General features: G+C 44.2%; 1 protein-coding gene across 8 annotated transcripts in view; it reads right to left on the bottom strand.

Annotated features, from left to right (window-relative positions):
- The window catches only part of nrxn2b (neurexin 2b), a 636,019-nt gene that overhangs the window by 73,310 nt on the left and 538,051 nt on the right, over nucleotides 1-24,658 (bottom strand). For all 8 annotated transcript variants that reach the window (XM_070993325.1, XM_070993329.1, XM_070993328.1 and 5 more), the window contains one exon: nucleotides 23,612-23,793. In XM_070993325.1, coding sequence (XP_070849426.1) covers nucleotides 23,612-23,793 — 182 coding nt within the window. The remainder of the gene's footprint in view (nucleotides 1-23,611; nucleotides 23,794-24,658) is intronic.

Here is a 24,658-nt window from a genome sequence, read left to right as displayed (position 1 = left end):
TGTAAAGTGCTCTTCAGCGATGAAAGGAAAATAATGTGCGTGGAAAAAAGGAAATGTTGAGCGTTTGACATGTTAATTTCCAAGACAGTTGACAATACAAACAACATCTGTCCAACAGCTGGAGACCAGCTTTGTAGAGTAACAGCACTTTGGATCAGATAAAGTTTTGACTGTTTGACTGTGAACATGTGTCTTCTGTGGTTAAACTGGTCTTTCTCTCCATAAGTAAGTGAATGAATGAAGATATACTGGAAACCGTACGTGTCCGAGGATGCACTAAAATGCGTGGGTGACTGTTGTTTGCTCTCATCTAGGCACAAACAAGGCACAAAATAAATGAAATGAGGAAACTGGCTCGACTGTAGCCCTCATTCATCCATTATTTTAAGCCAGGAAATGAGAACAGCCCTAACCTGGCCTCGCATGTCTCGATGCTTCTCATCATGACAAAAAATGTGTCTGCAATCTCGTTTTCTATGTTGTAGCGAGTGAAACGGGGCAGGCGAGAACTCCCTTCAGCCCTGCTATTTTTGCTCTTCGGGGAATGCTTCTGTCAGCGCTGTAAGCACCGGGCAGTGCACTGACACAGCAGAATCATAAGCAACTTCATTTACATTTGAGGCATTTAGCGAAAGCTCTTATCCAGAGTGACTTCCACTGACAGAGCAGTTTGGAGAAATTTGTAAATTGCACCTGTGATGGCTCTGTAATTAGACAGACTCTTTAAGCCATTCGCACACTGTGCCACTTTGACTGTCCTCACCCTTGATTGAACACCTGTTTACTTCAATCGTTGCAGAATTATGAGCAAACTTAGGGCGAGAGATTAAAGATCGGTGACCCTTGGAGTTTCTGCTACAAATGAATGGCATCCAAATGAACAGTTTAAGACTCCCTTCTTCCTTATGCTATTCTGAAGTGTGGTCATGAGAGTTTTAATCAAAATAACTGCAGACAACAACTGAGACAACCAGTCAACATATTGACTCAGTATCCAAAGAAAAAAATCAATTACAGAAACATCCTCGGATGTCAGGAGGGAAAGAAATGATGTTGACATTCTTTGAGCGGATGAATATACTGTTTTTAAAGAATCATTTTCTTTCCATGTTGTGTAAGATGAGAGCAACCTGCAGACGGCGGGAACGGCCAGCGTTAGTCAATATCTTGCAAGCTTTTCAAGATAGTGCGAGTGCCATAACCATTTCATATTTATCTTCCCTGACCAGAAATCCAAGCAATGTATACCTTCAGAAAAGATGAGACATTCACTCAGAAGGCTCTTTTTCGTTTTGTGAGTGAATCTAAATGCCATACACACACACACACACACACACACACACACACACACACACACACACACACACACACACACACACACATATATATACATGTGTGTATATATAGTATGATTTTCACCTTAGGGGGCCATTTATATTTAAGCTCAGCGTTGGAAAGGTTACCGATCCACAACTGAACGAATCGCCAGAGTCTCTCCCCCTCCCTCATGTACCGCCATCGAGGATTCATCTATCCAAAACTATCAATCAAAGTAATTAAAAAGACATCACTGAAATGTCAATGTGCTGTAATAAAGCTTATTAATGGCGCTCACATTTCGTGCCGGAGCCGTCAAATGATGGAGGGCCAGGTGTTTGTAGCCAGAGGGAGAGTGGCGTTTAAAAGTACTGTGATCACTAACCGAAAGGTCCCGGACACTTTTCTTTTTTGTCGCTGCAACTTAAATTGGGGAAAAGGATAACGATAAAATGTATTTGCTTTTTTTTATTTTTAGAGTAGCTCTCTGGGTTGAATTCTAGGTTTTTGAGGGAAGTGATGGACATGCTGAAGCGTTCAGTGGAAGGTATGTGGGGGATGTGGGGAAAAGAGAGGTGGTCTGACCCAAATTCAGGGCACCTTCTCCAGGCCTGGCAGCGTCCTTCAGAAGAATGGCGGCCTCAGTGATCAGACCAGCAATATCACTCTGACAGACTCAATCTGATACAGAGAATCATGCCTCCCGCGGGAGACCTGGAAAGGACGGGGTGCTGAAAAGGAGGCCAATAAAGCAAAAAAAGAAAAAGTGGAAAGACAGATGGAGAATTGGCTGAGGGAACAGTAGAAGAAAAGATGACGAAGAACAAAGCGCCTGGGGCAAAGTGAGATGTTATGAAAAAGCAGATCACTCATCGGTCCTCAGTCAGAGAGCCGGAGTGACTGGCACTCAGGCCACTTGACCTGACTCACTCATCATTTATGCAAATCGGAGCACTGGTGTGGGTGTGAACCCTGATCCAGCTGTTTGTCCTGAAAGTGCAGCAATGGAAGGACATTTTGGCTGTTTGAAACCAAGCAAAAACATGGCTGAGGTCACTAGTTTGACTGCAGCAAACTGGCACAGTAACAGGGGGGGTAATGGCCTCTCCTGATCGCACTGTGCAGCGGGCTACAACACCTGATGCTGGGCTAATATGTCCTAAACTACCACACAAACAATGACCAGTGGGCTTCCCTTACAGCGCCAGCAAAGGCGCGGTATGATGTGCGTCCTAGTCCCTTTGCGTTCTCCGAATGGTTTTTAGGTTTACATAAAATGTTTATACAATTTCTGGTTGTGTTCCAGACAGAATAGCCCCGGGCCCACTGAGCTGTTCTGCTCAGTTTGCTGAGATGAGTCTGACATGTGGTTTTTATGCAGGGCATAAAACACACAAAACACTTGCTCTGCTGCTGCTGCTCAGACCTAGCTTTTTAATTAACGGGCTAATGTGAACATTATAGAGCCTCCCTGTCTGAAACATCTGAAAAAACCCACATCCTCCCACGAACCGACGGGGACGAGCATGGTTTGTAAATAGCTCTTACACTTTGGACAAGAGATATTTGATATTATTATGTGATGAAAAAAAAAGTAGCCCAAGTTAGTCATTCTGCCCACACATGATGAGAGTCAGCCACCTATTCTGAGCCGCAAACAGGATGTGGTATGATCCAGAATGGAGGTAATTCGATTTTACTAAGCTGCTGGAATAGTGTGCATTTTTTACATTTAGGTTTTATCTAAAAATACGCTGCGTGTTATGTGTGAGCAAATACCTAATTATCAATTCTAAGTGCAATATGTGATTTGAATTTTACATTATGTGACTACACATGATTTTTTTTTTTCCAATATAAACCAGCAGAAACTGATTTCAACAGGGTGAAGTAATCAGCCCACCTTATCCTCCACACACACCTGATACACACACACACGCACACAACAACAACAACAAGGTTTGCAACCCCAATTACTGGACTGGTAAATACAACCATCCTACAGTCAGTGCTGAAGAGTCCGGTGCCAGATGATTCCATTTTGGCTGGAAGTGAGGATGGGAGACAAAAGCATGGCAGACGGCGCCAAACAGAATGATGAGAAAATAAGAGCCAGGAAGAGGGTGGAGGGATGGGAGGGGAGGGAGGGGTGGCAGATGATGCAGCCTCAGTGACAGAGCACACAGTCACTTGAATGGACTTGACAGATTGAGAGCATGCAGATAAAGGTTGGACAAGAGCTGAATAGAACCTGACCAGCTGGGTCAAAAATACATTTACAATAAAGCAACATGTGATGTCACACGATGCAAACAGACATAATTTTTGTACAGTAGCAAAGATTTCTACGTCCGTTCTTGAACTTTCTGCATTGTGTGTACACACATTCCCCTGTTGTGTGTGTGTGTGAGACCATCGCTGCAGGGCTCTGTCACCAGGCCCTAGTGTTGACATTCTTCTGCTCTGAGTGATGGTGCACACACACAGACACAGACACACACACACACACACACACACACACACACACACACACACACACACACACACACACACACACACACACACACACACATACAATGCTGTCCCTCTGAGCTATGGACACTACACCATGGAGATCTGTAAACTAATAGATAAAGAATCGCACATATGAGTTAATGAGCTAACATTAGCCGTTCACATACAGGCTCCTCCCTTTGTGTTTTGGCTTGTGCAATGTGATGTGAGCATCTTGCCCTGCGTGTTCCTATGCATGCATACCTTAATTTAGCATATGAATGGCACAACAATGAGAAATAGCACATGCAGCTTGCAGAACATAAACACATATACAGACTATATCAAATACACGCTTAGATGAAAATGTTGAGGATAATTAATTCTGTCAAAGTATTGATAGTTATTTGTAAGCTCTGAGAGGCAATCAAACTCCCACTGCAGCCTTATAGGTGTCGCATTTATCAGTCAAACACTGAATACTTTATCTCTTTGGCAAACACTTTGCACCTTATGTGATGTGAAAATGTGTGATGATGTGAAAACCAGCAGCATAAAAAGGTAAATTATCTCCAATGCTCTGCTAGATTGTAAAGCTGCCATGTTCTGAGCACTGCAGTTCAGAAGGGTGATACTGCATGGTTAGTTAAAAAAAAAAAAAAAAAATCGCAGTGTAGATACACACAGACAGTTATACATCAGACGATGATTGCTTAATCCATAGAGTGAACGTTTGGGAAACTCAATGAGATGTCCATAACCAGCATTTCCAGGCAGGCAGAGGGATGTGCACTGTAAGCGTTCTTGGAAGCAATAAAAGATCGTCCGCCGTCTCAAACATACACCTCAATTAAAGTCAAGATTCAATTCACGTACACCTCCTCCTTACTCCTTTACATCGTCCCCCGTAACACACGCAGAGCCGTGCATGTCAGGAACAAACAAAAAGCTCTGCACATGCATACACACACAGGGATGAGCGCGCACATGCCCGCGGCGCAGTCCTCCCGACAGCTCTTATTAAAGCATGTGTTACATCTGAGGTGGCAGCAATGAAGTCGCAGCCCAGGGCTCATTTATTTAAGAGGGGGAATAATGAATTCTTTGTGGCATCTCATCTTCCCATCACTATTAATCTGGCTTTCTGCAGGTATCTGCACAGCGATCCATACTGCGAGGTTTCTGGATGTCACACGTTCAGATGCTTCACCCATGACAGCTTTGCAGGCTCCCACCCAGACGATGCTGACGAGTGTTACAGTCTCCCCAAAGTGTCCCCAAATGGGTGAAAAATAACATGTATGGCACCCATCACTGACTGAGCACACAGTTATGGTTATTTTTCAGAGCAGCCTTTCATCACTACTCCAATTTTGCTTTCACTTTACGCCGTCTTACTGATTTGCTATTGACATGTGAGAAAACCTGCGGCCCACTCTCATGTTTGAACCTTTGCAGTGCCAGAATTTTTCTTTCATGACGCGCACAACACACACAGCCACACATTCCGTAAACCAATTTGTGCCACAGGCAGACGAAGAAGTAATTTATCCTCCATTGAAAGTGGCTAAAAAGAAAGGCAGGGATTAACCACAGGCCAATTACAGAGTTGGCTAAACCCTGTCTAACTGGAACAAATACATGGCAGGGTGCAGACTTTCTGAACATGCATTTGGTTGACAATCTTCAGGGGAAGGTGAATAAAAAAGGCGAGAGGAAGAGTTTCCATGTCTTGTGTTACAACTTAGCTAGCAGAATGAGCAAACAAAGAAATAGTATTCTTCAATAGAATTGGCATTTTATCTTCCTTTTAATAATAAAAAATCTGAATACTTTGGCACTGATATCAGACGGACTGAAAACAACAACAGCGGTTGTAGATTTTATAGCTAATTAGCTACAGAACAGCCATCTTGCAATAGAATAAGTGGTGTCCAATATTTGATCAAGTGTAGATATCAGTCAGCTCGAAGAGAAAACTAACATACGAGTTAAACACAACAGGGAAGAACTCAGACCCTTGAAGTAAGGTGAAGTGTGGAACAAACCAAAACTGATGTAAGAGTGCAAAACAGTTGGAGAGAGGAAGACACAAAGAGAAAGATCAAGATGTGGGGAGACAGTTACAGGTCAGTGACTCAGGGCAGGTTGTATCTATCCTGACTTTGATAAGGAGCGAAAGGTCACATGATACTGTGGCCTCAGCTGACACTAACCTATGCATATCGACACCGACAGGGTGAGAAAGGCCGAGGAGGAGGCCTCGCCGGAGGGCGCTGTGGGTCACGATGCGTTACATGCCTGAGTGACATGAAGGTCAATGACAGCCGCTGTGCAGAGGATGCTGATAGGGGCTGCGCGCGGATTTCTGTGTCTGTCTGCTTATGTGTACAACATGCACCATATTCCACCGCTCACACACTGTCCAAATCATGTCTCTCTCAAACGCAGGTAATGCCCTCGCTTTGACAGTCCAGTCGGCTCATATTTGGACGCGAGCAGGGAGGAAACTGATAAAACGAGAATGCGTTCGGATGGATCCCTTCGTACGTCTGTTGAATCACCGATGTGAGCAGGGGTGGCACGAGGCAGCCCCGGCTCTCGCCGGAGAATGCATTCAGGAGCTTTATCAGATGCTGCTCAACACGGCAGCGGGGACATTACACGACTCCCATCTGATTCAAAGTCAAACTCTCTTGACATTTCTCTCCCTCTCGCTGCGGTCGCAAAATGGCCGCCGCGAACAAATGTCCGAGAGCAAGGACGCGTACGACGGGATGGTAATTAGAGGGGATCAGCAGCATCGTGCCAAACACCTCTTATATCATGGCTAATGGCATCAAAGCAACAGATGAAATGTGCTGTAGGACACTGGGAGGAAGTTTACAGTTTAATTAAAGCTAACTTTTGTGTCGGATGAGGGAATTGCTGCTCTCTCCCCCTCACTAGCCAATGGGGAGCGGAAGACACGAGCTCTGCATCTGTAAATACGGCAGCGAGGAGTCGCTGGCATATGCTGTTAATATCCTTCTAGAATAAAAGCAGCTGTAACGAGCGTCATGGCTGCGTACATTTACGGGCTGAAATGTATGGGACTGTACCTGGAGGATAGCATAATGAAGTGTTCAGATTCTGCAGCTGGTGCCTTTCAGGGCGGCGCAACTCAGAGCGCCCTTGATTGTAAAGTGGAAAAAAAAAAAGCTTCATCATTTGATGTTCGTCATCGTTTGAGTCTGACATTTTAATTTTCCTTGCAAACTTACTGCTAATAACTTGCATATGCTGTTGATGTTTTCTAGTCTGAGAGGATGGGCTGGCAAACAGCAGACATTGGAAAAAGGCAAACACAGGTGTTTTCCTTAACTATCTGCGACTGTCTCACCATCTGTCTCTGATGACGAGAACGTGCTTGATGTTGGGAGAACGCTACAGTAAATACACGTGAGAACGAATGAGCTGTCTGTGTCGCTGGGTGTCTGACCACCCCGTGCCCTCGCCGCCTGTCGCCACACCTCGCCCCGTATAACAGACTCTCTCTATCTCTCCAGACAGGCATTAAAACTTTCTAATGTGGCTCCGCACCGGGCGGGGGATCTCATTTTATAAATGCTCGGCTAAATGACCCAGCAGCTGCCACAGCTAAGGCTCCATCTTTGCTATTTCTTCTTCATTTTTATCAATCCGGGAGGACAGTTAAGAGTCAGGGGCTTGGTGATGCTGGGGGTTGAGGGATGGAGGCTGGGGTGCTCCACTCCTCTCAGCTTCACAATAAGGAATTCCCAGCCTTAAATGTTGCTTCTCTCTGTACAGTCATTTGGCAGAGTTACGGGGAGTAAAGTGGAACTTTTGGGAAAGATGGGACACACTGTAAGTCAGGCATCTCACCAATATAAGGATTAGGCCTGGAGAGTAAGGTCAAAGCATATTCATGAGTTTTAGTGGTCAATGAAAGGTAAGCTTGTGTTCCTCAAATTGATGGTAATAATATATCCTGTTTAGCAAAAAGCCCTGTTTAACTGATATATTTCAAAACTTTAATGATGTCTTACAGTCATTACAGTCAATAGGATAACAAAAAATAATGCTTTACATTAAAATGTTATGGACTGTTGGTTTATGTATCAGACCTTTCACCAAGACCAGAGAAGCATTTCTTTAGATAAACTAAAATAGAGATGATGCCCTCTGCATTCTTTTCTTTTTTTATCCATCAATATACCAGCGATGCAGTGGCAGAGGTCAAGAGATCTAACTGCTTTTCACCTTCACATCAGAAATACTATTCAGCAGGCGTGAGAATCTACAGCAATCTTCCACTAAATCCCTGATTACACATATGCTTTATTAACCAATGAGCCAAATCCTGGAATAACCTTCTCTGCTATCTGTTTCACTCAGCTGAGCGTGGACATAAAGCGATGGCAGATTCACACGTGCACATTTAAGCGTTTAGTTTGCATGCATGCACTTGTCTCGATTACAGTTTCTTACTTTAAGCAGTCAGCTGCAGTGAGTAATAATATAAAGCCACAAGACATTTCCTTGTCTTTTTTTGTGGATGTGCACTCATTCTGTTCTGGCAAAACATCACATGTATGGTATGCAGAGGTAGGTGTGCTCTTGGTCAGAGTATTGTTCAAAAATACCTTTTTAGGTCAACATTAGTTTACTATTGCTTAGTCTTTATAAAATCCCTGCCTAAAGTATTTTTTTGTTTTGGCTATTCTGTTTGATTTGAGCTCAAGGCCTTGACCACATGTATGTGGATACTTTCAAAGAGGCCAGAAAGGTGTTAAATAACTAATAAAATAAACTCAATAAATAAATAATTAGCTACTATTAGCTGTGTTTTTACATTACTACGACCAAAGGAAAATCAGATCCCTGCACATGCTCAGAATGTTCTTCTCTGGTTTTTGATGTATTGTTGATGTAGGCTTGTTTGTGCATTTGGAATCATTCCTGCATTCCTGAGTTTTATTTTCCAAAGAGGAAGGTCATGTTTAAAAAGAGGGTGAAGACCAAAGAAGACAAATAAGTTGAATTTAGGAAGGTTAGGATTGCGCAGCACTAATATAATGATGTGCATTTAGTAACTCTAGTAACTAGTAAGATCAATGAAAATGGAGTACAGTACATCATTTTGCTGTAGTAGCAGGGGTTCAAAGACTGCAGTGTGTGGACAGGTCTGATAATGACTTAAGTGACTATTTGCAGCTATTGAGCCGTCTGTATTGTTGCAATAATTGCAGTAATTGAGGAAAAAGCGCTAAACTTCCAGTGAAAGTTTTCATCTGTGGATTGCTCTCGACTTGCTCTGTGCACCCATAATTTTAGGTGACACCCTCTGTTACTCATTTTCCAGCTGAGTGTAACATAGTGTCTCAGGAAAGCAGCAGTATTTCTCTACTGGCATCAGGCCTTACTGGAATCTATTTGCCACACTTTTCAGTTAACATTAGATTCAGTGGCTAACTTGTAGCCCCCTCTGACCCTCCTCGCAGCCTGCATCCACTCTCAATGTTCAAGGACTCTCCAGATTTAAACATTAAACACTGGTAGTGCTGTACCAGCTGTCTCTCTCAATCATCAGGCCAGATGTGCAGCTAATTGTCATGGCAAGCATGGCATCTCAACGCTCCGCTGTGACAGCCTCCAGCATGGAGAGATTTATGAAGCATGTGTCTGCATGCATGTTTGTGTGTGTACATGATATTCTGAGTGCAGCAAGCTCTCCTTCCTGCTCCCCCTCTAAACTTTCCAACCCCTGGTATGCCTCTGGTGTAGGTAATGTCAGCGCTGAGCATTTTCCATTTTAGATTGGCATGATGCAGACGAGCCATTGAGCCTTTAGCCCACCGATGAAGGCCAGACAGAGTGCAGAAGGATCCCCCACACACAGCTGCAGACCTGGCGGGGGGCACCAGAGCTGAGAGGCACCGACCTCGTCCATCTGACCCAGAGGAGGCTCACTGATCTGCTACTTGTTAAAACAGCAGGTGGGGGGCCCTCAGAATAGCTCCCGGGTGTCCTCCGCTTCTCTGTGTAACTGGCATCACAGCTAGCGCTCAGATCATCTGTCTCTGGTAGGCTGCCGTATGTGTGTGTGTGTGTGTGTGTGTGTGTGTATGTGTGTGTGTGTGTCTGCACATGTGCGTGTGTGAATGAGAGAGAGTCTGGATGGCCACGAAGTGCCTGTTGTTTACGCATCTGATGATAATACATCTGCTGCTTTTGGAAACAGACCATCGTACGCCATTACATCTGTTGATTAGCTAGCCGATTGCTTTTGATCGAGTGGATCCACAGAAAGGCATTACTGATGCTCAATACATCTGCCTTATGACTGCCAGTGTAAACAACTCTGGAACGCCGCTGTAAGCGATTGCTGTTAATCCATCAGGGAAATGGTCTCCTCGGCCTCGACTATTGCCTTTTTCTAATTATTGGGACTGCCAGCTTTGATAACTATGCCCTATCTGTCACATGTGTATAGATTGCGCCCCGGTTGACTGAGCGAAGATTGCATGGCAATGTAAACTGGCGAGCAGGTGGAGTAAGCAAGATGAGAAAATGCTTCATTTGTCAACACAGACGACTGTGGTCTGCCTCCTCGTCCATTTATCATGATTCTGTAGCAGTGATGTGGACTGTACAAATCCAACGTGCTACTTTAAATGTTACACCCTACATATGCCCTGCAGATGAGTCAACAGTAGCAGAATGCAAACTGACATCCAACCTGGTCACCATGGAAGGGGCTTAGGCTCAGCAGAGTGGCTGCAAGAAGCTAATTTTCATCTGTGTATTAATCAAACAGGCGTGTGGGTTCAGCTAATTGCTCTGGGAAGACATCCAACCAGAAGCTTTTTTTTTTTTTTTTTTCCCTCGAGTTGGCCCAGCTCTTTGCAGAGAGGAGGAACAGCTTGACGGCTACTGCCCCAGTCTTAGCTGAGTGGGAAGGATCCATGTGTCCAAAACGCACAGGATAATAGTCAGAGTTGGTGGACTCTGTCTTGTAAGTGACTTCTTGCACAACCCTAATGAGTCTACGCCGCCAAGTACCCTCTTTAACTTTACTGATATGGTGCAAAATGTCAAGATTCTTCGCTGCTGTGGACACATTTGCTAATCTGCCCACGTCCCAAAACGTCTCACATCATAGCCTATGCTGAAAGAATGTCAGCACATTTCCCTTTTCTGGGCACTATATAAAAACACAGTTACCTACCCTTGTTATAGTCAAACCGGCGACCCCCCCCCCCATCTCTCCTTCAGCCTTTTGCTACATCAGCTACGGATGTGAGGGTACTTATTCAGCATATCATTCTGAAGCCTGGCTCTGTGTAAGTGCAAGCGCTGACTAAGCAAAGAGGGAGTGGAAGAGAAAAACAGAGATGTAATAAAAGAATTAGAAAAGGAGAGGGTTCGGAAATGAGGGAACAAACAAGAATAACCTGAATCTGCTAGCAGCAACTCTCCATTCTGTTGGCCAAATTAAAATTTTAAAAAAGGAGCTGCAAACGGATTTAATGATGTCCGTGTTTGGTGGCTCCTGGTTGCCTGAGTACAAACTCACATTATACATGCAGAGGATTTCTTTTTCTTTGTCTTGCGCCTTTTAATTCAAGCACTCCTACATGAAGGAGAAAAAGAGTGAAACTTAGAAGACAAGGCAGGTGCAGCTGCAAACTACATGGCTGAAGGCTGTTGCTGATTCGTGCATCTGATTGTCCCGAACCCAACCGGATGAACCTAAGAAGTGGCGGCACACCCAATTCCCAGTAGCAGCAACCAATGAATGAATGATGAACTTCCTTCTCCTCCTAAATTGTGCAGGAATATTACGCCGGCACCAATCCTTCAATCACTTATTAGAGGTTCCTCCCTTGTGGTTTCACTTCCCCTGAATATAAGGGGGGAGCGTGTGAGGCAGTGCAGCTCGGAGAGAATCAAAGAGCCAGAGAATTGTCTTGATTCTTGACTTCTCTGAATATTCTGACACAGTTATTATTTTTGTTTGCTTTGTTTTGGATTGTTTTTTCACATCTCATAAATGTGTCACTAAAGAAATGATCTTCTCCCTCTTCAGGTCTCGACTCACACGGCTCTTGTGAATGTGAGATTAAGGAAAAAAAAAAAGCCCCCATTTTTTTTTGTTTTGTTTTCCCAAAACCATCTGCAGTTTTGGCTGCTGGTGTGTTTCCCTCCGACTGACCCTCTCCCAGGAGGAAGAGAGGCTGAACGGCAGCCGAAATGAATCAAAGTGAGTGTGAGCCATACTGTTTTTTCCCTTTTTTCCCCAGCCTTCGTCCTCCATCTCTGATCAAATTCAGAGCCAATTCTGGCACAAAAGAGACACAAAAGAGGATACATTCGACGGGTATATACTGTGTTGCAAAGTGACAGGCAGACAGATTGTTGTTGGGAAGGGGGATTGAGTGAGAGGAGAAAGCATTAAGCTGCTGCAAAATTTCTGTGTACTTATGTTGTCACAATAACTGATATTTTAATCCTATGGTGCTTAAACAGTTACATGAGAGCATATACGTAGCCTGGATTAGTTAAAGGCCAAGGAAGCAGGATCTGTATGGGGGAGTCATTATGAACTAGCAACTAACAAACATACGTCTCTTTGTATGTATTTGCACCTAAACATAATCCGCCCCTGTCTCCGACTCGATCACTGCCCTCCCTTCAAATCCACCCGAAAAAAACGGCAGATTTGCCAAAGCAACACAGCTGCTGCAAACGAATCCTATTTGCACCTTATCAGACAGGCAATAGTGCATGAAAGATTCAGCAGTGAACATCCATAGGATGGTCTCCGCGACAGGTTTGCACAGACCTCGGGGCCCCATCAGGCAGCGGTTATCGCCGGTCTGACAACAGGATTTCAGCTCTGAGGGAAAGAGAGAGGAAGACAGGAGAGTCGACTTCTCTCGCTGCTCAGTGGGGTAAAACCTCAGCCGCTCGTATCAGTGGGGATGGATTACTGGTGAAACTACTCCTCGACCCATAAAGAAGCAAAACATTGAGAGAGAAGAAGGTGATGGGCTAAATGTAGGATATGAGGACATTTTCATTTTTGCTCTTGAAGGAAACCATGACCGTTTTCTTAGTTTTGGCCATTATTTTGAAAAGAAGAAATGACACTGGAATCACCAACTTATTGAGATTTGGGAAGACAGTGGAGGAAAAAATGAGGGAAGTATCAGGATCAGCCAGGTTGTAAACAAACCACCAGGCTGATAACCCAAACTTTGTCCACAGCTATCACTATTTACAGACCTCAAGTACCATATTCACCATGGTGGTGCACACATGGTTGTCCTCTCCAATGAGGGACCACGCCACTTTGACATCATAAGAGTTGGCTGGTAGAGGCAAGACATCGCCGGACACTGCAAAACTGCTGTATGGTTGCAGATTTGGATGAGCGAGGGAGAAAAAATACTATGCGTCAGCACCACATCCATTACATCTGGGTTTGATTACCTCGGATGACAGACTTTGGATGATATGAGGTATTCATTCGCTCTGTCATCCCTCTCCTGATCCGTCTTCAGCCTCTTGTTTCTTCTCCAAGCAACACAGATAATTAATTGGCAGCAGACCAAATGTTCAATTCACAGCGAGCGGACTGAAAATACCTGGCCTGTGGACTCATCGACACGCTCACACTGTGCGTGTAACAGCACTTGTACACAGACTTTATCAGCGGAGCGACCTCAGCGACCTGAAGGTGCAACCAAGTCTGAATTTATTAAATGGAAAAGTATCATGGCGCAGTCCCTGCCATGTTCCCGGCCTTGAAGATTGCCTCTTTCTCTCCCTCAGAGGGAAGAGGTGTGGGATTCAACTCACTGCCGAACACCGGCTGTGGCATTTATTAAGAGGAATTACAGTTGAGAAAAAGTATTATTCTTATCTTTGCTCCACACTGGGCGCTTTTTAAGATCTTCCCCTCTCAGTTCTGACCAAATTTATGCTGACGGCTCAACACATTCATTCTTAATGGTGTTCATTTTCAGAACAACAAAAGCTGTGAATAATGAAGTGTTTTTTTCTTGGCCTGCTGAAAGCAGAATGGTTGATGGACTTGCAAAGTTAAGAGTGGTGACTGAGAAAGTATGCATTCATCATTGCTGCCTTGAGTACATCACCAAGGGCTTGGAAACATAGACATGAGCGCTCTGCATGGATGAGCAGATGTAAACATCTTTTCTGCCTCTCTTGGCCTCCAAGACATTCTCTTGTAGTCCATCTTTCTGTCCCTGGCTCTGTTGCATTTCCTGTTTTTTCCTCCCTTCTTCCATAAGACCATTTCTCTTTCTACTCATCATTCTTTCTCGCTCTCCTTTCAGTCCTGACGATGTTCAAAGCAGAAACATCCTCCCCAAGGTAGTCAACGAGCGCACTGAGATAAGCGCAAGAAAAGATTCTGTAACAGCGTTTGGGCTTTAAGCTGACCATCATTTTAAGACAGAGGTGGGAAAAAAAAGCTCAAAGCAGATTTTTGGAGTCAACACTGAAAAGTCTTGACTGTGTTGATTTTCTTCACAGCAACAGTCCTTGTGTTTGGGCAATAGAGTATGGATTATTTTTCCTCTGGGAAAGTGGGCCAAAAGTGATGTAGGATGCTCATTTGGTGGTCGATTGATATATTAAAGAGGGGCATGAACTCATAGCGGTTTTACAATCAATACAAGACATAAGCTTTATTAAAATAGTACAGAAAGTCAATGAACAAACTTTCATGAAAAGGGCAAGGATGAATTATGGATGTGGTGATGAATCAACGAGGGGAGAAGACATAAGGGTCAGCCAAAGTCCAAAAAGTATTAGATAAAATGCTAACAGGCAGTTTTCAGTGTTACTCACAGACCATTAGAACACGCAGCCAGAAATGTGTTAAATATGAAAACTGGGAGTTTGCATACAAGCGCTGCAGGAAATTGGTGTTTGTTTAAGGACGACATGTCCGCTCTGAAATTCATGCGTGTGTCAGCATTATGTGTTAATCATGGAAGAGAATAGTTTTAATGAGACCATTCAGAACGGCGCAGACACCTGTGCGTTCAAACAGAAAATGAGTGTATTAGTCACAGAGAATTGTTAATAGCAGCGGCAGCAATAGTAGGTGTAGATGAATCAGAATGCAAATGAAGGCATAATTTCTAATGAGTAATGTTGTATGAATTTAGAGTTGTGCTACATAAATGGGTTGCTCTGTCTCTGGCCTGGTTCCTGTTGCAGCGAGTGAGGGGAGGGGGGGCTAAAGTGCATCCAGAGGGAGTTGAGGGCTGGATGTGCAGCAGTGACATTTGGCAGGGGTCCTCTCCGCGGGGCACCTCACTAAAAACAAAGTGGACTAGGTAAATGTACTCTTCTTCTCTTCTCTACCTTCTTACATGACCTGAATTTCTTTGTCACCCCCTCCTCTTTCTTTCTTCCTTTTTGTTCCATGCTACTACTCTCTCTTCATTTTGTTGAGGACTACTGAGACCAGCTTTGCAAACATTTTCTTTTTTTCTTTGGGTTCCAGCCTGATTCATGCTGTTGTATCATGCATGTGACCTTTAAAGAAAATGACACGAGCGGCGAAGCAGACACCGTCAACGCGATGCATCGCAATTTGTGTGGAGAATTATGAAAACAAAATGCATGCATTATATTAGATTTCTGGTAGAGAGGCATATATCACGCTGTGCAGTCGTACTCATCTCGACTAAACCAATTCTGTATACGCTACAAGTATGCAGACAGACTACAGAGGAAGACGGAAGAAAAGAGATGGCAGACAATGACAAGAAAGAATATAAGCTCAGGTAGTTTTGCCTTCCCAGGTCATTATTAAAGGCAGGACTGAAACCATAGAGACAGGCCTGCCCTCTTGGAACCTAATAGCTTATTGATCCAGAAAGTCCATCCACCACTTTGCTCTCACAGGAAACGTAGCCAGTGTAGAGATACAAGTACAGTGACCTGCAGTCAGTAAACGTAGTCATGGCCAGCTTGTCCAAAATGATTCCGCTTTTTATGGACTCATCATGAGTTAGCTTCAGTATTGCATGTGGCAAAGACAGAACGAAGCAAAGAGAACAAACTTGCAAGACTGCTCTGTGTGTGTCAATGTTTAAATATTGTGTTTCTGACCACACATCAATCATTGATGTCAGTGCAGGTGCTTTTCATCTGCTGTGTGACATCAGTAGCTGGGGTGTGTGCAACATGCTTAATGCAGTATGCTCGCAGTGCCTCAACCTCGCGCAGTGACACAGGACTTTGTCAGCAGGTAATTCCACCGCACCCTTTCATTCCTTCTGCAGCTGCACAGTTGACAAAATAAATGCTCCTCTAATAGGCCATTTACATTTAGATCTGACAAATTAACCAAGCCACACACAGAAAGGATGCTTGCTGTACACTGGATGTGTGATGTGCATCTAAAAATCAAGACAAATGACCAAACAGGTACCAGCAGTGACACTGGTTTGAAATGGTCATCCAGAGAGTTGTGAGACCACCAGGGCAACAATTAAGCCCATGCTATGTACTGCCCTCTTCAAGCATCGCCAGCCTAATGGATGGATTTTAGTTATGAACGGTTAGATAAAGGAAGGAATCTACCAATCCTCATGAAGGATGTGGAATTCATTCCTAGCCCCTAATCCCCTTCCCATCCAAAGTTAGCCACCCATGATGAAACCTCTGAGGTAGAATCTGCACCCCTCTTCAGCTCCCGCCCTGCCTCACCTCCACCCACGGGGACAATTAATTAGTGACGCGAAAGGGAAGGATTAATCAATATGCTGTCAGGCTCCCGCCAGCTGAGGAGTGGGACCCTGCCAAACCCACCAGGACCCGATCTCATTACTGACGGCGGCCCGCGCTCCCCTTTGCGAGGCAGCTGCATTCATCAAAGCAGTACCACCCTTTCTCCCTCAATTGTTCTCCACGCTTCATCCCTCTGTCCCTCCCTGCATGTTTGGCTTTTACCCCGCTGACAAGATGAAGGAGAGTAGGTTGGAGAAGTGACACCCATTTAAGAAAGGAAAGGTGGGGGGAATTATAAATAAGGAAATCACTTCATGTGGGTGAGACTGTGTGGGGCTGCCCTTGTAAATTGGGGCTAGTCATACATGTTGTGTAAGTGAATGTTAAGGTGTCCTTGCAAACGTGTCAGCTAGCTGCAACCTGAGAGCAGTGTGTGACTGTGTGCTACTGACAGCTAGTGTGGAGTAAAGGCGTGCTGTGTGTACATGCACACGCATCCATCTGTGTGTGTGTGTTTGTGTGTGTGTGTGTGTGTGTGTGTGTGTGTGTGTGTGTGTGTGTGTTATCAGGGGTGGGGAGTAGAGGATAAAAGCCTCTGCCTCTCTCTGACAGTTTTATCCGCATCACCATCTGCCTTTATCTGACGCCAACATCTCTCGGCTCCCCAGTGCACTCTCAAAGCTCTCCATCCACCCAGTTCTCCTCGCCCCTCATCTTATCCCAGGCTGCTGTCAAACGTCAGATCACATTTTTCAACCCATAATTAAACAGTTACTGGCTTAAACCCTCAACAGATAACCTGTGGCTGTCAGAAAATAAACATGGAGAAAAAAGCAGGGTGGTGGTTTCCCTTAAAAAGAGGAGTGTTCCTTATAGCTGGCAGTGAGAGAGATGGTGGCGCTGCGCTTCTTATTTTGACTGGGGTGGTGCTGACCACAGAGTAGCCTGTGTGTCTCTCTTTATTCCTTTCTCAGTCAGCATTTGTCACTGCTACTGGGAGAGGGGTAACAGTAGGGTCAAGAGGAGAAAATGTGGCCATGTCCCTTTTGCTATACCCCCACCCCGCCCTGGCTCAAAGTAGACAGTCGTGGTGAATGATGGCTCCCTAACGAGTAATCAGAGGCAGCTCTTATTTAATGCTATGAGCCGGGACTGGACAGCCAGTGATGGAGATACTCGGGGAGGCCCGCTGTGCACTGTGCACCGGCCCATAACTGCAGATGAGACACTTCCCACAGAGCAGTTAGTGCGACAACTTGCCAGCTGTAAATGTAATGACTGTCAAATGTGAGTGGTGCCTGTGAGAACAGCAATAAATACAAACAGACACCTCTAAAAAAAACGTATTAAAAAAGACTGTGCAAGTCCTGGTTTGAAAGGTGCATTTAAACTGCTCCAACTTTATACAGCCATCTGTCAGGCCATTGGGAAAGTTTATGAGTAGCTCATGAAGAGAATGGCTCTGATATGTGCTCCTTTCTTCATTAATGACTCATCTCTGTGCATAACAAATAATCCCAATTTGCTGTTCAGTTTTTTTGTTCTTTTATTATGTAAAAACAGAATACACCTTTTAACAGTCTTAAGTAAGGAATATTATTGCTCATATGAAAGAACCTGCCTGACAATTTCTATTAATACCTGATGAGTCATAAACTTGAAGATAGTTTACACTGTAAATTTTGTGAGGCCCCTCCAGGCAAGCGATTCCCTCCATACTGTGTGGTAAACAAACACTTTTGGGCGAGGGAAGCAAAATGTGAGACAGTCCTCCAAACTTGGTGTACCTCAGTGCCTTTGTTTAACACACTGAGTGGGGGGTGTGGGGGCTGCCTGCAGTGCTGTCACCTGAGCCAGCTAGCAGGGATAGCAAAACATGAAACTGGAGGAACACGAAGCCTTCTAGCCAGACTGAAATGAAAAGCGACGCTTCTTGCATGCCCAGTTTTCAAATTGCCAATGTTTGTTTACAGGGGGAAAATGGACAAACTCAGACTATCACCTCCGCACACACAAAAAAATGAATGTTGTACTTCTGTTTGCACTGAGATATGACTGTGAAAACACACCAGACTAGGCAACACAGCCGCAGCCTTCACACTCCGTCTGGTAAGGCGAAGGCAGGCCAGTATGCTTACGACAACACGCCAAGTGAGTAGTGTGCTGCCTGAAAATGGTACTGCTTGACCTGCTCTGGAGGTGAATCACTGCAGCCAACATAAAAATATAGGTGGACATTTTGTGCCGCATGTCGTCTCTCAAACCACAGGAACGAATCTCCCCATTTGGAAATTCAAACGGCTTCAAGTGGCCTTTTTTCTTAGCAGAATAATGGAAATTTGTTGAAATAGCAAGAAGTCTAAAAAGAAAAACTGCTACTGGCTTCAAATATTTTTTTCTATAAATTTTAACTAGTTTCTTTTTATGACTGGGTTCCAAGGTCTTGCAAGGACATCTACCTTTTCCAGCAGCCACAGATGGGAGATTTAGCTATCAGCCCAATTCCATATCTGTCTGCACCCTTCATTCCCTGAATCTCACACCCCAGGCCCTGATGGTGGAAATGTCATGAAGATTGGCAAAAATGATGTCCTGCCCTCCCAAATGACCATTTTTACTTCTGTCGAGCTAACATCCTGTGAAAGACATCGTGGGGACTGGGGGACATCCTGTCTACTAAATTGAGGAAAACAGAAATGTTCACTGAAGTAATAAAAGTTGTGTCTGTTCGTATTTAATTCACACTGAGTGGTAAAACCAAAGGGTACTTTCACTCCAGTGGGGACTGAAATTCCTGATGAATGAAGCTGTAACATTGAGATACATGTCTGTGTTTCTTCCGCTACTCATTCCACCTATAAAGTGCTCATCCAAACTTTAACAGGATCAGAGTCCCAGCCTTTTTTTGAAACCAGGCCTGAAAATGGATTTTACTATTCTAAACATACATATTCAAGCTGGCCTTCCTCAGAAAACAGCAGCAACAGCATTTTGTTTGAAAAGAAAAGACAAATTAGACTGGATTAGCAGCAGTGGTGGTGAGCTAGACCAACGCATGATGCAAAAACCCCACAAAAATCCACTTCAAACCATTTCGTATCTGGGGGGTTACAACTTCAGCTACGAATTACTAACATGTTCGCCTGAGCTCAGTGAGGAAGAGGCAGCTGGACTTACTGAGTATTCATGAAAATGTTTCACTATTCATCCAACAGGCTTAATTAGTTCTACTGACTCTTTGGGAGTTCTGTGGTATTTAACTTCACCAGATGATTAAATACAGAGGAACTCCCCACCACTAAGAACTACTGATGAAGTCTGCAGGATGAACAGCAAATTTCCTTCCACACCAGACAGCAAACCCAGCTGTTCTTGTTTTACTAGGGCTTGATATTCCGACCTGGATGACAGCGAATCTTCACAGACATATGAGCAATGCTGCGCTGCAACAGCGCTGTGCACAGTCATTTTTGGTCTGCTTGGCGATGATTCATTCTTATGGCATTTTCAAAATAATGACTTTCAAAGCTTTTTCATCTATAACTCTCAAAATGTCAACGGCAAAGTTTGCAGCACTTTCAGGCACACCCACAGTAAACGATGAGGGGAGTGTGAGAGGTAATGTCCTGTGATGTTACATGTGTGTATTAAAGTAGCCACAGTCAGTACATTCAATAAGCGCCTTATCTCACAACCTGGACTTTACATCTCCTACCCGGAGCCTGACACCGCATGTCAGGAAGATGCAGTGAGTGATGCCCTGCCCTCTGTCAGGTACATGGACAGAAATGGAGGGTAGAGTGGCATGAAAGAGGTGGACGCCCGGTAAGAGAGGAAGGGTACATAAAGAGACGGGTGGTTGGTGAGAGATAAGGAATAATGCTGTATCACATCCTGGTGACATATTATCAGCCGTAGCCACCAGTGCCACTATTTGTAGAAAGACAGCATCCATCAGTGATGTGTCACATACTGTAGAAGCAGGAAATGGTTGTGATCTGAGTCTGGGGGCCACTGATTCAATGATTAACTTAACTTCAACATTAATTACTTGCTTCGTGAGTAAGAGCAGCCCTCGAAATGCTAAAATCCAGGAAATCTCAACAAAAAGTCTTCTTCGAATTGTTCACGTCCACTCTCAAAAACAGGATCAGTCAGAATTACAACCTTTGAAATCCTGTTAGACTTCATGAAACAAGCTCACCTGGAATGGAAAGTGAAATGCTGTTTTTGAACCACTAGCCAAAGCTAAAGAATAAGGCCCCAGGTATTGAACCTCAAGGCCACCATCACTGTTTGATTGTGGAGCTATTTTGTAGTTTGATTGGGTCCGTGAGGCCCCCATCAGGTGGGATGATACGGGGCCACGGCTCCTGGGTACTCAGGTCTAATTTGTCTGTACTTCTCCCCTCAAAGAGAGACGGGCATAATTAACAGAACCCAAACACCCACCATGGGCTGAACAGAGTCATTTAGGGGAGCGACTCGGGAGGAACGGCAGCAAATGAAATGTAATTGCAATGGGAGCAGAGGAGCCAGGCTGGTGTGTCGGAGTCACTGATGTGTGTGTGAGAGGGAGAGAAAGAGAGAATGAACGGGCCAGACAGGGAATGAGAGAGTAAATGAAAGACACAGAAGTTAGATGGAGAATATGCAGCTGAGAGAAGAGCAAGCAAAACAAGGACTGATGAGTGATGGTGAGTGACGAGCAGAGATAACCAGTGAGGAGCCATTCCTCCAGGCCACAACGAAATGCTAATGCAACTAAAACTCGGCACAAAGTTAAATCTAAGTTAAAGGATCACTTCACTCAAATTATACAGAGCTAAGCCCGACATAAAAAATGCATTATCTTGCCAACCTCTGGTGGCATCTAGCCATGCAGATAGTTGTGGTTTAATTTCCCCAGGTTTTGAGATATCTGCCTCAGAGATTTCTTGCGACCCCCCCAGACACAATGGAGGCAAATAGAATTTTGTCGTGGCGTTCGCAGCATTGAAATGACATCTGAATTCAGCAGTGATACTGAATTTCAATAAAAATTCTCTCGTTCCTCAGGATGATCCACAGAGCGCACATTTAATGGGAACTATTTCTTTGGGTTGAAAGTAGTTCCAGTCACAGTGAGGTCTGTTGATTATATTCAGTAACTAGGACAGTGTTTCTGGAAAGAGACTTTTTTGGTAATTGTTTTGATGCCAGGACACTGCAGGAACATTCCATTTGCTTCCATTGTAGAAATCTGAGGGCTGGAAATCTAGAAACCTTAATTGAGAGATACCACTAGAGGTAAATGAGGTTGGTTGTTTGTTTTTGTAATTTGATGGAACCATGTTGGTTCTTGTTATTCTGCGATATTCTATTTCTATGGCCCATCGGGTCACGTGACTCAAACATTCTTTGAATATCAAAAAAGCAAGAGAAATATTACTAAAAATTACAAGAACTGACCTTTCACAGTTCGGTGTTGCTGCAGTTTAACTCTGCCACATCACCACTTCAACTGCGACATCATTTGTTGTGTCCCTTGCTTTCACAAATGTAACCTTTCATCCTTACGGTCATTATCATTATTTATCACCAATGTTAAAAGCATTCAAATTGGCCTCGACCTACTTGGGCTATGCACCAGCTCTCCCCCACGACCCTTTCACCTCGCCCTCTTGCTTTCCTATCATCCCTCCCTCTGTCCCTCTCAGTTTACAGAGCACTGGATGAGAAGTGACCCGAGGTCAACTATGTTCCTGTCGCTTCCAGGCACGGGCAGCCCAAACAAATTGGGGTCACCAGGATGTTGGAGTGGTGTGATCACACACACACACACACGTTTGTGCAGATGGCTGAGTGTAGATAAGTGTAGATAACAGTGATTGTGTCTTCTCACTGCGTACTTTAAGAGTGTAAAGGATCTGCTGGACATCTTTTCCACCAGCTGGTACAGAGTCACTGTATTTGGAACCCGGTGATGTACAATGTTGCATTTTGGGACTCCTGTCACCAGGTGTGGTCTTCGTTGGTAATTAACAGAACCCCCCCCCCCCCAATTAAAATGAAAATAAGCTTTGAATGACATACTGGGAAGAGGAAGCACAGGGGTCAACGAGACAATTAGAGCCTGTATAAATGCATTTTTAAATGCCTGCTGTCCTGTAATTGCCAGTTAAAATAATCAGTAGAGGTGATTTTAAATGACCTTTAAACCTAAAATATGAAAGCAATAAAAGCAGAGATGAGGCTAATAACTAGTTTGACAGGGGATAAAAGGGAATGCTGTTGGGTGATTAGTCATTTATTGGACTCTGCGCACACGGATTCCTCCAAGTGACCCTTGCGTGTACTGCACGATAAAAAATCTACATGCCTTTCGAGGAAAATGCCTTAACCGACAGAGAGGATCTAACAAGACCACCTCATGAATCGAAGAGGATGAGAGTCCGTGAGCCAAACTTCAAATCACACCTCAAATCATACTCTGTACTTTCAAACAAAACAGTTAATTACAACTTGTTTCCACTGTTTCCCCATCACACTGTGCTCAGTAAGCCCATTCCACAGATCTAGGAACACACACTGGTAGGGCTAAAAAGATGCAAGAGTGCTCACTCGTGCAGGTTTTAAAGAAAAAACAAAAGAAATAAAGACCAAGACTACTAAAAACCCAACTTCCAACTTAAAGTGGAATTTTCCTTCTAGCTCCACAAACTCCAACCTCTCAGCTTAAAGGATCCAGAGGAGTCTCGATTCAGCAGAAATATCAATGTGTGTACATCAAGCTTTTATCTTTCACCAGCCTAAAACAACCAACATCAGACCTCCTCCTTCCTTCAGTCTCTATCTTAATATTTGTAGTCTCTGGTTTATTCTCTGTCCCACCTTCACCTTCCCTGTCCAGATATTTCTCAAACCCCCTTTTTCTTTCTGGATTTTCCAGTGATTCATCTGACTGAGTGTAGCTCAGGGTACTTTTTCATTCCCCTGTCATTTCATCCCCCCTCAATATATCCCCAAGGCGGTTTCTTACTATGTGCAGCTCCAGATAATCGCCCAGTCCCTTGGCGCTCTCTACCCTGACCAGAACGGCTTCCTTCAGCTGCGTGCTGAAGCCCACTGCCAGCCGGTCTGCCCGCGTGCTTGGCCGGTCATTGGGTGGCCAGGTATATGTGATGAGGGCTCCGCCTCGCCCGAAGATGTATGTTGTCCCAGCTGCAAACAAATAAAGAGGAAAATGGGGGTTACCATTGAGCTACGGCATGATAACAAGACTTTAAATGCTGGAAAGAAAGATGTTACACATATGTAAAATATGCTCAGTCCCAGGATTTATATTATAAATAGCATTTATGTGTTCAGACTTGTGAGTGAAAAGTCACGAATAGCAAACACCATTCATGTCAGTGTAAACTTTGAAAAGAAGTGGCCTCAATATCCTTTTTTAAAAACGATTATGCACGTGAAAGAAAGCACTTCCTGGGTAATAAATCCAATGTACCATGTGGCGGTGTGTATGATGAAGTCACATTTAGCTTTATTGCTAGTACTAGCACCAGCGCTGGCTGTCACTCCCCTTTGAAATGCTAATCTGACGAGCCACTGCAGTTTCACTTGCCCTCACTTGCCTGCAGTTGCGTTGCATTCAAACTAGGGCGAACTGACAAACTTTGTGTTGGCTATGCTGTCAGTATAACCACCACCCCTCAACATCAACAAAAGAAATTCCTCAGATCTCCCTGTCAAAGGAACTTTGCCTCAACAGTATTTTGAGCTCCAGCCTAAAAAATATAGCTGCCTCGTACCACTGAGTGATTTCATGTTTGAACTGTAACAGAGTTAGAGTTTGGCTTGGCTCCAATAAGCCCGATGGTGAATGAGAAAGGATGGGCGTTGGCTGTGATTAGCATAGAGTAATGAATCCACAGTGAACCGCTCTCAACCCTCTCTGTCATAAATACACATGCATATAAATACAGGCTGTATGTGTCAGTAAATGTCTAGATGAAGCACAATCATCATCCATTTGGTAAATATAATGGGGAAACCATTTTCAAGAACACGAGCGGCGTGTTTCTTT

This window comes from Chaetodon trifascialis, chromosome 23 (genome assembly GCF_039877785.1).
Source record: "Chaetodon trifascialis isolate fChaTrf1 chromosome 23, fChaTrf1.hap1, whole genome shotgun sequence".
In the NCBI taxonomy this organism is placed as follows: Eukaryota; Metazoa; Chordata; class Actinopteri; order Chaetodontiformes; family Chaetodontidae; genus Chaetodon; species Chaetodon trifascialis.
This window is presented reverse-complemented; position numbering and strand designations above follow the sequence as displayed.